Consider the following 11491-nt stretch of genomic DNA (forward strand, 5'->3'; position numbering starts at 1 on the left):
TTCATTTAGTTATTGTTAATAAACTTTTCTTTATACCCTTTTAAAGTTTGAGCCCAATTTGCCTTACTCCTAATCCTATCTCACAGCAGGAAATTAGTAAGTATATTCTAGTGAGTGCACTGGTAATTAGCCAACACTGAACCCACCACACTAATTGATGCATTGGCCAAGAAATCTCAAGTTGGTGAACCAAAATCACTACAGAAACTTCCTGATGTACTGCCCCATACAAGATGGAATTTGAGGCAGAGCCATGGTTTTTCAGGACTTCCTTGATCCTAATGAGCCCCGTGGTGCATTTGGAGCTGAGCCCTGGAACCTCAGGGCCTGAGAGGAGATTACACAAATCTTTACAGGAGTCAGAGCAAGAGGAAGCACCCAAAGTGTCTCAAAACATTAATGGGACCCACTGAGGTCCATCCCCAACACAGGCTCCTCATGGACTCCTTGGAGGAGAGAACTGGAGGCCAGGATGGCACAAAAACCTCTCAGAGACTCAAAATGGCACAAAAACCTCTCAGTGAGGAAATGAGAATCCAAAGTACCTTGCAAAATTTAAGAATCTCCAAGTATTAATGAGCCCCAGTGAGTGTCAATACAAAGCTCTCAACAGACAGGTTAAAGCAGATAATTGGGGCCACGATTGCACAAACCTCTCACAGAATCTGTAGCAAAAAGGAAACACCAAGTACTTTAAAAGAACTGAAGTACCTTGAAACAGTAATGGGCCCCACTGAGTGTTGTTCCTGACAAAGCCTCTCAGAGAATAATTAATGCAGAATACTGGAGACCAAAATTTCAGAAAGCTCTCAGAGACTCCAAGGCAAAAGCCAAACCCAAAGTCCTTTGAAAAACCTGCAGTCCCTGGGAGCATGAAGGAGTTCCCAGGGCCATTCCTGACCAAGGCTCCCCAGGGACTCCTTCCAGCAGATCCTTGAGGCCACTGGGATGTGGGCTAGGGGGGATGCTGAAGGCAGGACCAGGGGCTGACAGTGCCCAGCCTGGCTGGGACTGTGCCAGGAGGCCCCAGGGCCTCAGGACAAGGTATCTCCTCACAGCCCTTGGTGGCACAGACCCTGGTGTGCCCCAGGGCACCAAGACTTGGCTTCTCTTTGTCCCCACCTGGCATCAGTGCCTCCAGTTCTCTGCTCTGCCTGGGGCCTGGGGACACTTTCTCAGTTGTTTCCCTCAGTGGGACCCATTAAAAGTCCAAGAAACTTTGGAGTTGGATTCTGACTTGGAGTTCTGCAGAGGTTTCTGCAGCTCCCTCTCAGGGCCTGATGTTCAGGGCCTGAGCACAAAGCCCCAGAGGGTCATTAAAGTCCTTGTGCTGTGTCTGTGCTGCTGAGCTGGGCCGGGCTCCTGGCACAGAGGGTGATCCTGGTAACCAAGCAGAGCTTCAAAAGCACATTTCTCTTGCTGAGCAGCTCTTCTGCCAGCCCAGCAGGGCTGGGGCACTGCCTGCAGCCAGCCTGGGCACAGCACAGAGGCACAGAGAGCTTCAATCAGTCAGGGCTGGGAAGGGGCTGAGAAGTGCCTGGGGCAGAATCACTGCCAGCCCTTGGCACAGGAACCTCTGGCTGCAGGACAATGCAGCTGCAGCTCCTGGAGAGATCTCCTAAAGCTGGAACATCCCAATGGCCACAGACCCTGTGAGTGCATTCTCTGCTCATCTCCTGTGCAGAGCAGCCAGGGGTGCCCAGGGCTGTCCTGCAGAGCAGGGTCCTGCAGCCCAGGGCGCTGTGCTGGGCCAGGGACTCTGCTGCCTGCCAGGGACAGCTCTCAGCCGGCCCTGGAGCTGCTCCCAGCGCTGGCCAGGAGCTGTGGGGAGAAGGAGCCACCCTGAGCAGGTCAGGTGCTGCTGCTGAGAGGGGCTGGCTGGGGCAGGGCTGCTCCCAGCTCCAGACCAGCCTGGGCACAGCTCCGGAGGACACTTCCCAAAGAAGGTAAGCCTAGGATTATACTTATATACTTAGAAAACTATAATCCTTTATTATTGCTATTAAACTCTGGATTAGCTCTCTTAAACTCTTACTGAACAATATTAAAGTTTTATTATATATCTCTATATCTATAATATTTAATTAACTCTAGTACATTTCCTTATGGTTTTTCTTAGAATTTAGAAAAATAACCTGACTGTATAAATGCATTTTTGAATATTATATAGTCTTTTCAACAGGATGAGGACCTACAAGAAGAACATTTTGGTTTTTGTATGCCAGCAGTGATAACGAAACCTGGGGGGAAAATGTCCTTGGACCTACTCCAATGGGTTGAGCCAGGGGTGTGTAACTGGGACAAGTGAATATTCTTTCGAATGTCCTTGTAAACTATCCTACTTAATCAACCTCAATGAATTGTTGAAATCAGGGGCCGGTTGTGCCTCATCCCCACTGGGACACCTGGAAGCTTCCAATAAAGGTCTGGTTTTTACTTTACTGTTCTAACACTGTTGCAAGGGCTTTTTTCTCCTTTAATTATAGACAACAGGGGGTTGAGAGAAGTTGAACAGGTATTTTAATCCCAAATGACAAAACATTCTGAGTTGAAAGGGAAACACAGGATCACCAATGAATGTTTAGACAGAGACTCCAGAACTGTGACTTTGGGTGGTCAGTGTCTCTACTGGGAGCCTCCCAAAGGGCCTTCAGCCACTCCTCAGCCCTGGGCAGCAGCAGCATCACCTCTGCAGGGCCCAGCAGGGCTCTCCTGAGCTGCCCTTGCCCAGCTGCACACAGAGCCTGCCCCAGCCAGGGCCCTGCACACAGGCAGGTTTCTGTAGGGCCGGGCCGAGGGCACACAGGGTGGGATGGGCTCAGTGAGCACTGGCAGGGACAAGGCACCTCTCAGGAGGGGATGTCCAGGCCCAGGGAGATGCTCAGGGATGCAGAGGGGGCTGAGCAGAGCAGTGCTGGGGGAACAAGCCCATCCAGCCCCTCACCTTCCCTCAGCCACAGGGAATCCTTTGCCTCTCACATCTCTCAGTGGCAAACTCTGAGTGCAGCAGGAATGCTGGGGATTTCTGACCTCAGAGAGAAAGGAATGATCTATGGGTAGGAAAACAATTCCGAAAACAAACTCCTGCCATCTTTTTCCCCTAGAAGTGAGCATGCAGATTGTACCAAGCCTTTCTGCATTAGGAGTGATTCCCCTGACAGATCCTGAATATCCAGCCTTGTCCCTCTGCCACAGGGCCACAAACCCAGGGCAGCAGGGCAGGGATGGCTCCTCCAGAGCCCCCACGCACAGCCCTGGCTGCTCCTGGCACACTCAGCCAGCACAACTGGAGCTCAGGCAGGGACCTGGGTGAAGGTTTTCCCAGAGCAGGAACAAGGGTGGGTGAGTCCCAGCAGGACAGGCTGCAGGGAATGGCCCAGGTTTGGCTCCAAGCAGCCTCTCCTGACTTGTCCCTGTCCTTTCTCCATGAACAGGTGCCCATGTGCAGCCACAGCAAATGTCCAACAGCAGCTCCATCAGCCACTTCCTCCTGCTGGCACTGGCAGACACGCGGCAGCTGCAGCTCCTGCACTTCTGCCTCTTCCTGGGCATCTCCCTGGCTGCCCTCCTGGGCAACGGCCTCATCATCAGCGCCGTAGCCTGCGGCCACCACCTGCACACGCCCATGTTCTTCTTCCTGCTCAACCTGGCCCTCAGCGACCTGGGCTCCATCTGCACCACTGTCCCCAAAGCCATGCACAATTCCCTCTGGGACACCAGGGACATCTCCTACACAGGATGTGCTGCACAGCTCTTTTTCTTCATGTTCTTCATCTCTGCAGAGTATTTCCTCCTGACCATCATGTGCTATGACCGCTACGTGTCCATCTGCAAACCCCTGCACTACGGGACCCTCCTGGGCAGCAGAGCTTGTGCCCACATGGCAGCAGCTGCCTGGGCCAGTGCCTTTCTCAATGCTCTGCTGCACACAGCCAATACATTTTCCCTGCCCCTGTGCCATGGCAATGCCCTGGGCCAGTTTTTCTGTGAAATCCCACAGATCCTCAAGCTCTCCTCCTCCAAATCTTTTCTCAGAGAGCTTGGGCTCCTTGCTGTTACTGCCTGTGTCCTCTTTGGTTGTTTTTTGTTCATTGTTTTCTCCTATGTGCAGATCTTCAGGGCTGTGCTGAGGATCCCCTCTGAGCAGGGACAGCACAAAACCTTTTCCACCTGCCTCCCTCACCTGGCCGTGGTCTCTCTGTTCCTCAGCACTGGCATATTTGCCTACCTGAAGCCCCCTTCCATCTCCTCTCCATCCCTGGATCTGTCCCTGTCAGTTCTGTACTCGGTGTTGACTCCAGCCCTGAACCCCCTCATCTACAGCCTGAGGAACCAGGAGCTCAAGGCTGAAGTGAGGAGACTGATGACTGGATAGTTTCAGGAACATTAAAATTCTGGCCAATTTCTGCCAATCACTTGTAATAAAAGTCATCTTTGATACTTCTTGTTGGTTTCCTTTTGGATATTTTTTTCTTTGTTTTACATTTTAATGTTGCACACAAAGGAATGTCAGGAGCCCCTGTCTGCATTGTACACAGCAGGCGGGAGCACCCCCATGCTGGTGCTGTGCGGACATGAACCTGAGGGAGCACAAATGCCATCAGCCCCTGGGGCCAGGAAGGGCTGGGGGACACCAGGGAAACCACTCAGCTTTGTCCTGGCCTCTGTAGTCAGCCAGAAAGTTTATTTCCATCAGCTGGGATTTTCCTGTCCCACTGCAGACGCTGCTGCTCAGAGCCAGGGCTGCCTGGCAGCCACCCCCAAACTGCCCTGAGCATTTCCTTGGCTTCACCTTTGCTTTCTTTACTCTTCCTGATACAAATTTCTTCCTCTTGTCCAGCCCTGTTCCCTCCCCTGCACACAGCCCATCCCTGTTTACCCTTTCTTCTCTGGCCCCACTCCCCATTGCAGTTCCTGACTTGGCACCATGGGAACGTCCCTTGGGGAGCAGGGTCATCCCACAGAAGCTGCAGGAATTGTCTGCAGGCTCCTGCAGTGCCTGGTGCTGCTCCCTTGCCAGAGGCACCCCAGGCCAGGGGGGCACATCTGGGCTGCTGTGTCTGGCTGTGGGGCTCCCTGTTCTGGGCAGTGAGGAGGAGCTGCAGAGGCTCTGCAGGACTGACAGGATGGGCTTTGGGGCTGTGAGGAGAAGCTGAGGGACCTGGACTGCTGGAGCTTCTGAAGAGGAGGCCCAGGGTTCCTCCTGCGACTGCTCCAAAGGTTGGTTTCAGAGAATCCTAGAATCAGCCAGATTGGAAAAGACCTTGGAGATCATCAAGTCCAAGCTGTGCCTTGACACCACCTTGTGTCTCACCTGAGCCTCCTCTTCTCCAGGATCAACAACCCCAGTTCCCTCAGCCGCTCCTCACAAGACTTGTGCTCCAGACTCCTCACCACCTTACTGCCGTTCTGTGGACACACTCCATCCCCTCCATGTCCTTCTAAATTGGGGGTCCCAGGACTGGACACAGCACTTGAGGCGCTGCCCAACCAGTCCCCAGCAGAGGGGAAGAATCACTGCCCTGCTCCTGCTGGCGACACCATTCCCGATCCAGGCCAGGAGCCATTGGCCTTATTGGCCACCAGGGCACACTGCTGGCTCATGTCCAGCCTGCTGTCCATCAGTCCCTGCAGGTCCCTTTCTGCCTGGCTGCTGTCCAGCCACTCTGTCCCCAGCCTGCAGCAGTGCAGGGGTTGTTGTGGCCAAAGTGCAGGACCCGGCACTTGGACTTGTTAAACCTCACCTTGTTGGATTTGGGCCCTGGATCCAGCCTGTCCAGGGCCATGTGCAGAGCCCTCCTACCCTCCAGCAGATCAACACTTCCAGACAACCTTGTATCCACAGGGTTCCATGAGGCCCCAGAGTATCCCAATGATCTCCATGATTCCATGAGGCGTCTCAGTGTCACAATGTCCCTTTGGTTCCATGGGACCCCTTGGAGTCACAGAGTCCCTTGGATCTTTGGGCCCTGCAGTGTCTCAATGTCACCGTGGTCCCCCAAGGCCCTGCAGTGTCACAGTGGATCCTTGGTTCCATGAGGTCTGGCAGGCAGCAATGCTCTCCTTGGTCCCACAGTGTCACAATGGCCTCTTGGTCCCAAGGGCCACCACGGTGTCAAACATGTTTCCTTCATTCCGTGAGTTCCTGAGGAGCAGCTCAGGCCCCTTGGTTCCATGGGGCCCTGCAGGGTCACCATGGTCCCATCATGACACGAGGTCCTGCTCTGTCACAAAGCTCTGCATGGTTCCACAAGGCCCTGCAGGGTCACAGTGGCCTCTTGGTTCCATGAGGCCTCAGAGTGCCACAAGGAATTCCTTGGTGTTGCAGTGTCAAAATGGAGCCCTGGTGATAAAAGATCCTGCAGTGTCACCAGGGAACCCTGGTTCCTTGGGGCACCACAGAATAACAATATTTCTCACCGTTATCAGAGTCCTTGCAATGGAGCAATGGCCCCTTGATTCCTGTAGGTCTCAGAAATGCCTCAGAATATTGTGGGGTGGGAGTGGGGACATAGTGTTATTCATTGTCAGACATGAAGAATCTTGATTTTCATGTCTGTTCAGACTTCATTAGAAGGTGCTGGGGGTCAATATCAATTGGACATTGCTGATCTCCATCTATAAACAGGGAAAGAACACTGGATAAAACAGTTCTCTCTCCATTGTTTTCAATATAGTATATTCACTTTGAATACACTTCTAAAATCTCTCATTAAACACAGAAGTATTGAAAACGTAATATATTCCCAGCAGCTTTTTTTCTTTTTTGTGCATTTTGAGCAAATATTTATGAGCTTTTCTCACTGAATTCCTGAACTGAAGAGCTCAAGAAAGAAGAAGCCTCTGGAGTAGGAAAATTCATCAGCAACATCCAAGTGGCTGAGGATGCATCCCCATCAGAGCAGCAATGAGCAGAAATGGGCACAGCTCTGTGGCTGCCCCAGCTCTGGGATGGGCCCTGGGCCTGGAGCAGGAGCAGCTCTGGAGGGCCCCAGGGCCGGGGCTCTTGTGCTGGCCTGGGCAGATGGGATGGCAGGAGGGGCTGCAGAGCTCTCAGCACCTCAGACAGAGGGGAGCAGGGCAGCCAGGGAGCTCCTTTGGCCTTGGCCAAGCCCCTTCCCCCATGGTGGGGCTGAGTCCTGGCTGAGCTGCAGCTGCTGCTGTGCCCTTGGCAGGGGCTGAGGCCGTGGGGCAGTGCTCAGAGCAGCCTGGGCTGAGCAGAGCTGTGGGGCCAGAGCCGGCTGGGCTGTGCTGGGGAGAGGCCCTTGGTGCTGCCCAGAGCTCAGGGCAGCTGGCAGAGCTGGCAGGGAGCTGGGCTGGGCTGGGAGAGCCTGGCACAGAAACCATCAGTGTCCATCTCAGCCTGGCTGAGCGGGCAGGGGCAGGACTCAGCCCAGGCCTTGTGGGGCAGGGCCAGCGCCTGGGCAGGCATTGAAAACAGGCAAGAGCCCGAGAGAGGAGGCTGCTCTGTGCCCTTGGGGCATGGACAGAGCAGGGAGGGGCCCAGGACATTTGTCAGCGCCAGCCTCTGTCTGTGCCAGCCCTGGGCAGCCCTGGCTGCTGAGCCCAGCTCTGCCCTGGGCTGAGTTTGGCTGTGGCCCAGCTCCATCCTCCTGCGGGGCTCAGGGCCTGTTCCCGGCCATGGCCAGCCCTGGCCGCCTCTCTGCTGGCCCAGAGGCCGGCAGAGCCCGGGCAGGGCTGTCTGTGCAGCCCCACAGGTGCCACGGGCTCTGCAGGAGCTGGCAGAGGCTGCCCAGCAGGGAGGCCATGGGGCACAGAGCCCCAAGGCTGCCCAGGGCCCCACGGCACAGGGGCCGTTCCCAGCCGCAATGCTCCTGTCCTGGGCTGGGCTGCACAGGGGCTGTGGCACCATGGCTGGGCCAGCACAGGGCCACCGAGGGGCCACGCAGCCGCTGCCGGGGCTGGCAGCAAGGCCGGGCACAGACAAGGAATTGCTGAGCATGGCCTGCGCTGGCCAGGGCTGCCTGTGCCCAAGGCAGAGCTCAGCTGCCCTTGGGGGCTGCAGGAACACTCAGGAGCCCAAAGAGCCTCCATGGCTGTGCTGGAGACCAAGGCTGGAGCAGGGAAATGCAGGGCTGCTGCGCCATGGGGAGGGCATGGAATTCCAGCACACACCTCAGCTCTCTGATGGTCCTGGCACCGTGCTGGGCCCTGTTCCAGACTGGAGCAGAGCAGATGTTGATGGCACAGGAGCCCTGCGGGGCTGGCAGGGACCTGCAGCTTGCAAGGTGCTCTGCTCTCCCTGAGCTCCTCTCAGAGAGATCCAGTCCCAGCTCAGCACCTCAGGGCACAAGTGGCACCGCCTGTTCATGGCATACAGCTGATGTCTGCCTGGAAAGGGGCACAGGTATTAATACCTATAAGTTTCATAATATTCAAGGACATCTTTATTATCTGTGTCATTTGAGTATTTTTAAGAAATGGCAAAGTTTTCCCACCAGAAAAAGGAATTTCCTGCAAGTGGCAGAAGAAATATTAATCTTCCTGTTGACTAGTGTCACCAATATTCAATCTATTATTTCCTCTCCCTCTTCCTTCAGGTGCTTCCAGCTCGCCTCTTTGACGAGTTGTGGTTCTCACTGCAGGGGCACTTTGACTTTGGCTCTGCAGAGGAGAGCTCTTCATCCACTTTCCCTCTTTTCCTCCCTCTGGGCATGGAGGGAGCTCCTGCCTTCAGCCTGTGACTCGTGTGTGCAAAGAGCAAATCTGGGCAGAATCGGGGCCAGGAGGGTTTGGGGGGACCTTGGGATCTGTGCTGGGCACAGAAGGTGTTTTCCATTGCTCTGAGACTGTCTGCTGTGCACAGTGGATTTAATAGCCAGCAGAGGAATGACTTCAGGATTTGATGGAGCTGTGCCTTCCCTTGGCTTTGTTGGCTGGCAGTAAATATGAACATCCCTCTGTGTCTCGGGCAGCCCCTCCTCCAAGGAAAGCAGGTGGGAGTTGGAGCCAAGGAGCTGAAAGCTGCAGGTGCAGCCTGGGCTGGAGGGAGCTCAGATTTGCACAAGGCTGCTCTGAGTGCCAGGACTTGGATGGGGCAAACGGTGGGGTGGGGGTAGGGACAGAGTCTGATGGATTGTCAGCCATAAAGGGTCTTGATTTGCTTATCTATTCCAACTGCATGATGAGGTACTTGCATTGAGTGTCAATTGGAGATTGCACTTATCAATGAATTCACAGGAAAAAAAGTCTAAACAGGACCTGAAAAAATATTTTCTCACTGTCTTTGTAAATACATTCACTCTATATACACTTCTGAAATGTGTTGAATTAACCACAATTATTTGGAAACTTAAATCAAATTATTTCCAGAGGCTTGGCTTGTTAAGGTGTTCTGAATGTTAATGAGCCCTGGGGCACTGAATTCCTGAACTGAAGAGCTGAAGGCTGAAGAAGCCTCTGGAGCAGTAAAATTCAGCAGCAGCCTCCAAGTTGCTGAGGATGTCAGCAGCCCCCACTGAGGCCATCCCTGCCCAGAGACCCTGGGGGAATGGGCAGACAAGGAGAGCGTCCCTGGGGCAGGGGCAGCAGAACTCAGAGGCACCAGCGGCTCCAGCTGGGAAATGGAGTGTGGGATGGGGCTGTGAAAGCCCTGCCTGGGCTGTGCCAAGCAGGACACACAAGCCCTGACCCCATCCACTAAAAAACTCTTATAAGGAGACATTTAAAAGGAATTAAAATTGGTTGTGTCCTCTGAGTTGGATGCACTGGTCAGGAGCTCAAAACAAACACCAAAACAGCCTTTACTGGCAACTTTAGGAAATCAGAGAAACTTTGGCAAAAGGTTTAAAATTATATTCAGTGAATAAAAAATATTTTTCAAGGCATTAACTTGGCCCATTCAACTTCACAAACTCTAAGCCTTTTCAATTTTAAGTTAATCAACATCTGCAAGAGGACTGAAATGAAACAAGATAGACAGAGAAAGACAAAAAAGATACAGAGAAGCACATACACAGCTACCAACTCCTGGATTCCAGCAATGTTCAGATGGAAATTCCAAGAGGAGGTAGGGTCAAGATGTGTGCTTGCCTTGTGGTCAGCCTTAAATTGCCCTTGGTCTTCCTGGGCCCTTCCCCAGGTGGGACTTGGGCTCATTTGGTCACTCAGGAGCTGGGCTGGGGCTCCAGAGGTGGCTGTGGAGCATTGCCTGTGCTGTGCCAGGGACTGGCAGACACTGCTGGGCTGGGATAGAGGCTCTGGGGGGACTGGGGTTCCAGGGCAGGGCAGTGCTGGGGTTCCAGGGCAGGGCAGGGCTGGACCTGCCCCTTCCTCCCCCTCACACATCAAATGTTTCCAGCCAACAATCTCCTCCAGTCTGTCACAACAGGCAGTGCTGGAGGTGGAACCCAAATTTGGCCATGAGCACTTGGACAAGAATAGTTCTTTTCCATAGGAAGGAAAGCAGGGAGCCCCAGTGTTTCAGCAGCAGATGAGAAGAGACCCTCCACATGCCAAGGTCAGCTGGACCACTCAGGTGGTCCCCAGGAGGCAAAGCCAGACCTGTTTCTCGTTCCCTTGGTTTTATGGTGCCCCATAGTGTTACAGTGGCACCTTGGATCCACGGGGCTCCGCAGTGTCCTAACAGGGCCTTGATTCCATGGGCTCCAGCAGTGTCACAATAGCCCTTGGTTCGATGGGCTTCCGCAGTGTGGCAATGGCCCCTAGGTTCCAGCCTGCCCTGCAGTGTCCCAATGGTCCCAACGATTCCATGAGGCCCTGCAGTGTCCCAAAGGTCTCCGTGGTTCCCCAGGCCCCACACTGACACGTCACTCCTCTGTTCCATGATCACTGCAGTGTCACAATGGACCTCTGGACCCTGGGGCTTTGCTGTGTCACAAAGGTCTCCCGATCTCCCCTGGCTCCACAGTGTCACAATGGACCATTGATGACAGGAGGCCCCTCTGTGTCACTCTGGAGCTTTGGTTCCATGCAGCCCTGTCCTAGATTGCAAGGCAAGATGCATTCCTTTGCCATCTGCTAGAGGTGTGGCAGTTATCTTCCCTTAATTGGGCAGTTTTCTTTATCTCTTCCACAAACCAATCCTCCCTCCAGGGAGACAGCAGCTGTTAATGGGCTACTGAACGTCACTGCATGACTGAGAAAAGTGACAGCATCCCATTGTGAGATGCTCTGCCTAGAGGGAGAAGCCAAGCATTCCTACCTGCATACATAGTCTTGAGACTCTGGCCTACCAGCACAGCTTTCTCTGTGCTAGATTTTCTGAGAAGAACAGCTGCCTCTTCCACTGCCTCTTCAGAGGAAGACTACACCCTTTTTCAACAGGATCACTGCTACAACAGAAACACACCTGAAACTCCAGGAGGGTTGCAGCCATAATTCCCAATTGCACTGTGGTCAACACCCTGACCAAGAGGGTGTCAGGTTGTATTCTGACTCTGTCAGTGTTGTTTTGGTTCACTGCATTGTTTATTTTATCTTTTTTTTTTTCCCTAATAAAAAACTGTTA

The 11491-nt window shown here is 53.6% G+C and overlaps 1 protein-coding gene across 1 annotated transcript; it reads left to right on the forward strand.

Annotated features, from left to right (window-relative positions):
• The first annotated feature begins 3412 nt into the window (after positions 1–3412).
• On the forward strand, positions 3413–4375 carry LOC144248815 (olfactory receptor 14J1-like). Its single transcript, XM_077790801.2, has one exon. The coding sequence runs from the start codon at positions 3458–3460 to the stop codon at positions 4373–4375; it is 918 nt and encodes a 305-aa protein (XP_077646927.2). The 5' UTR covers positions 3413–3457.
• The last annotated feature ends 7116 nt before the right edge of the window (positions 4376–11491 follow it).

Source organism: Lonchura striata, chromosome 36, assembly GCF_050655825.1.
Source record: "Lonchura striata isolate lonStrDom1 chromosome 36, ASM5065582v1, whole genome shotgun sequence".
In the NCBI taxonomy this organism is placed as follows: domain Eukaryota; kingdom Metazoa; phylum Chordata; class Aves; order Passeriformes; family Estrildidae; genus Lonchura; species Lonchura striata.

What these genes read in the sequence shown, in the direction of transcription:
- LOC144248815 (XM_077790801.2), top strand. Translation starts at nt 3,458, where the DNA reads ATGTCCAACAGCAGCTCCATCAGCCACTTCCTCCTGCTGGCACTGGCA.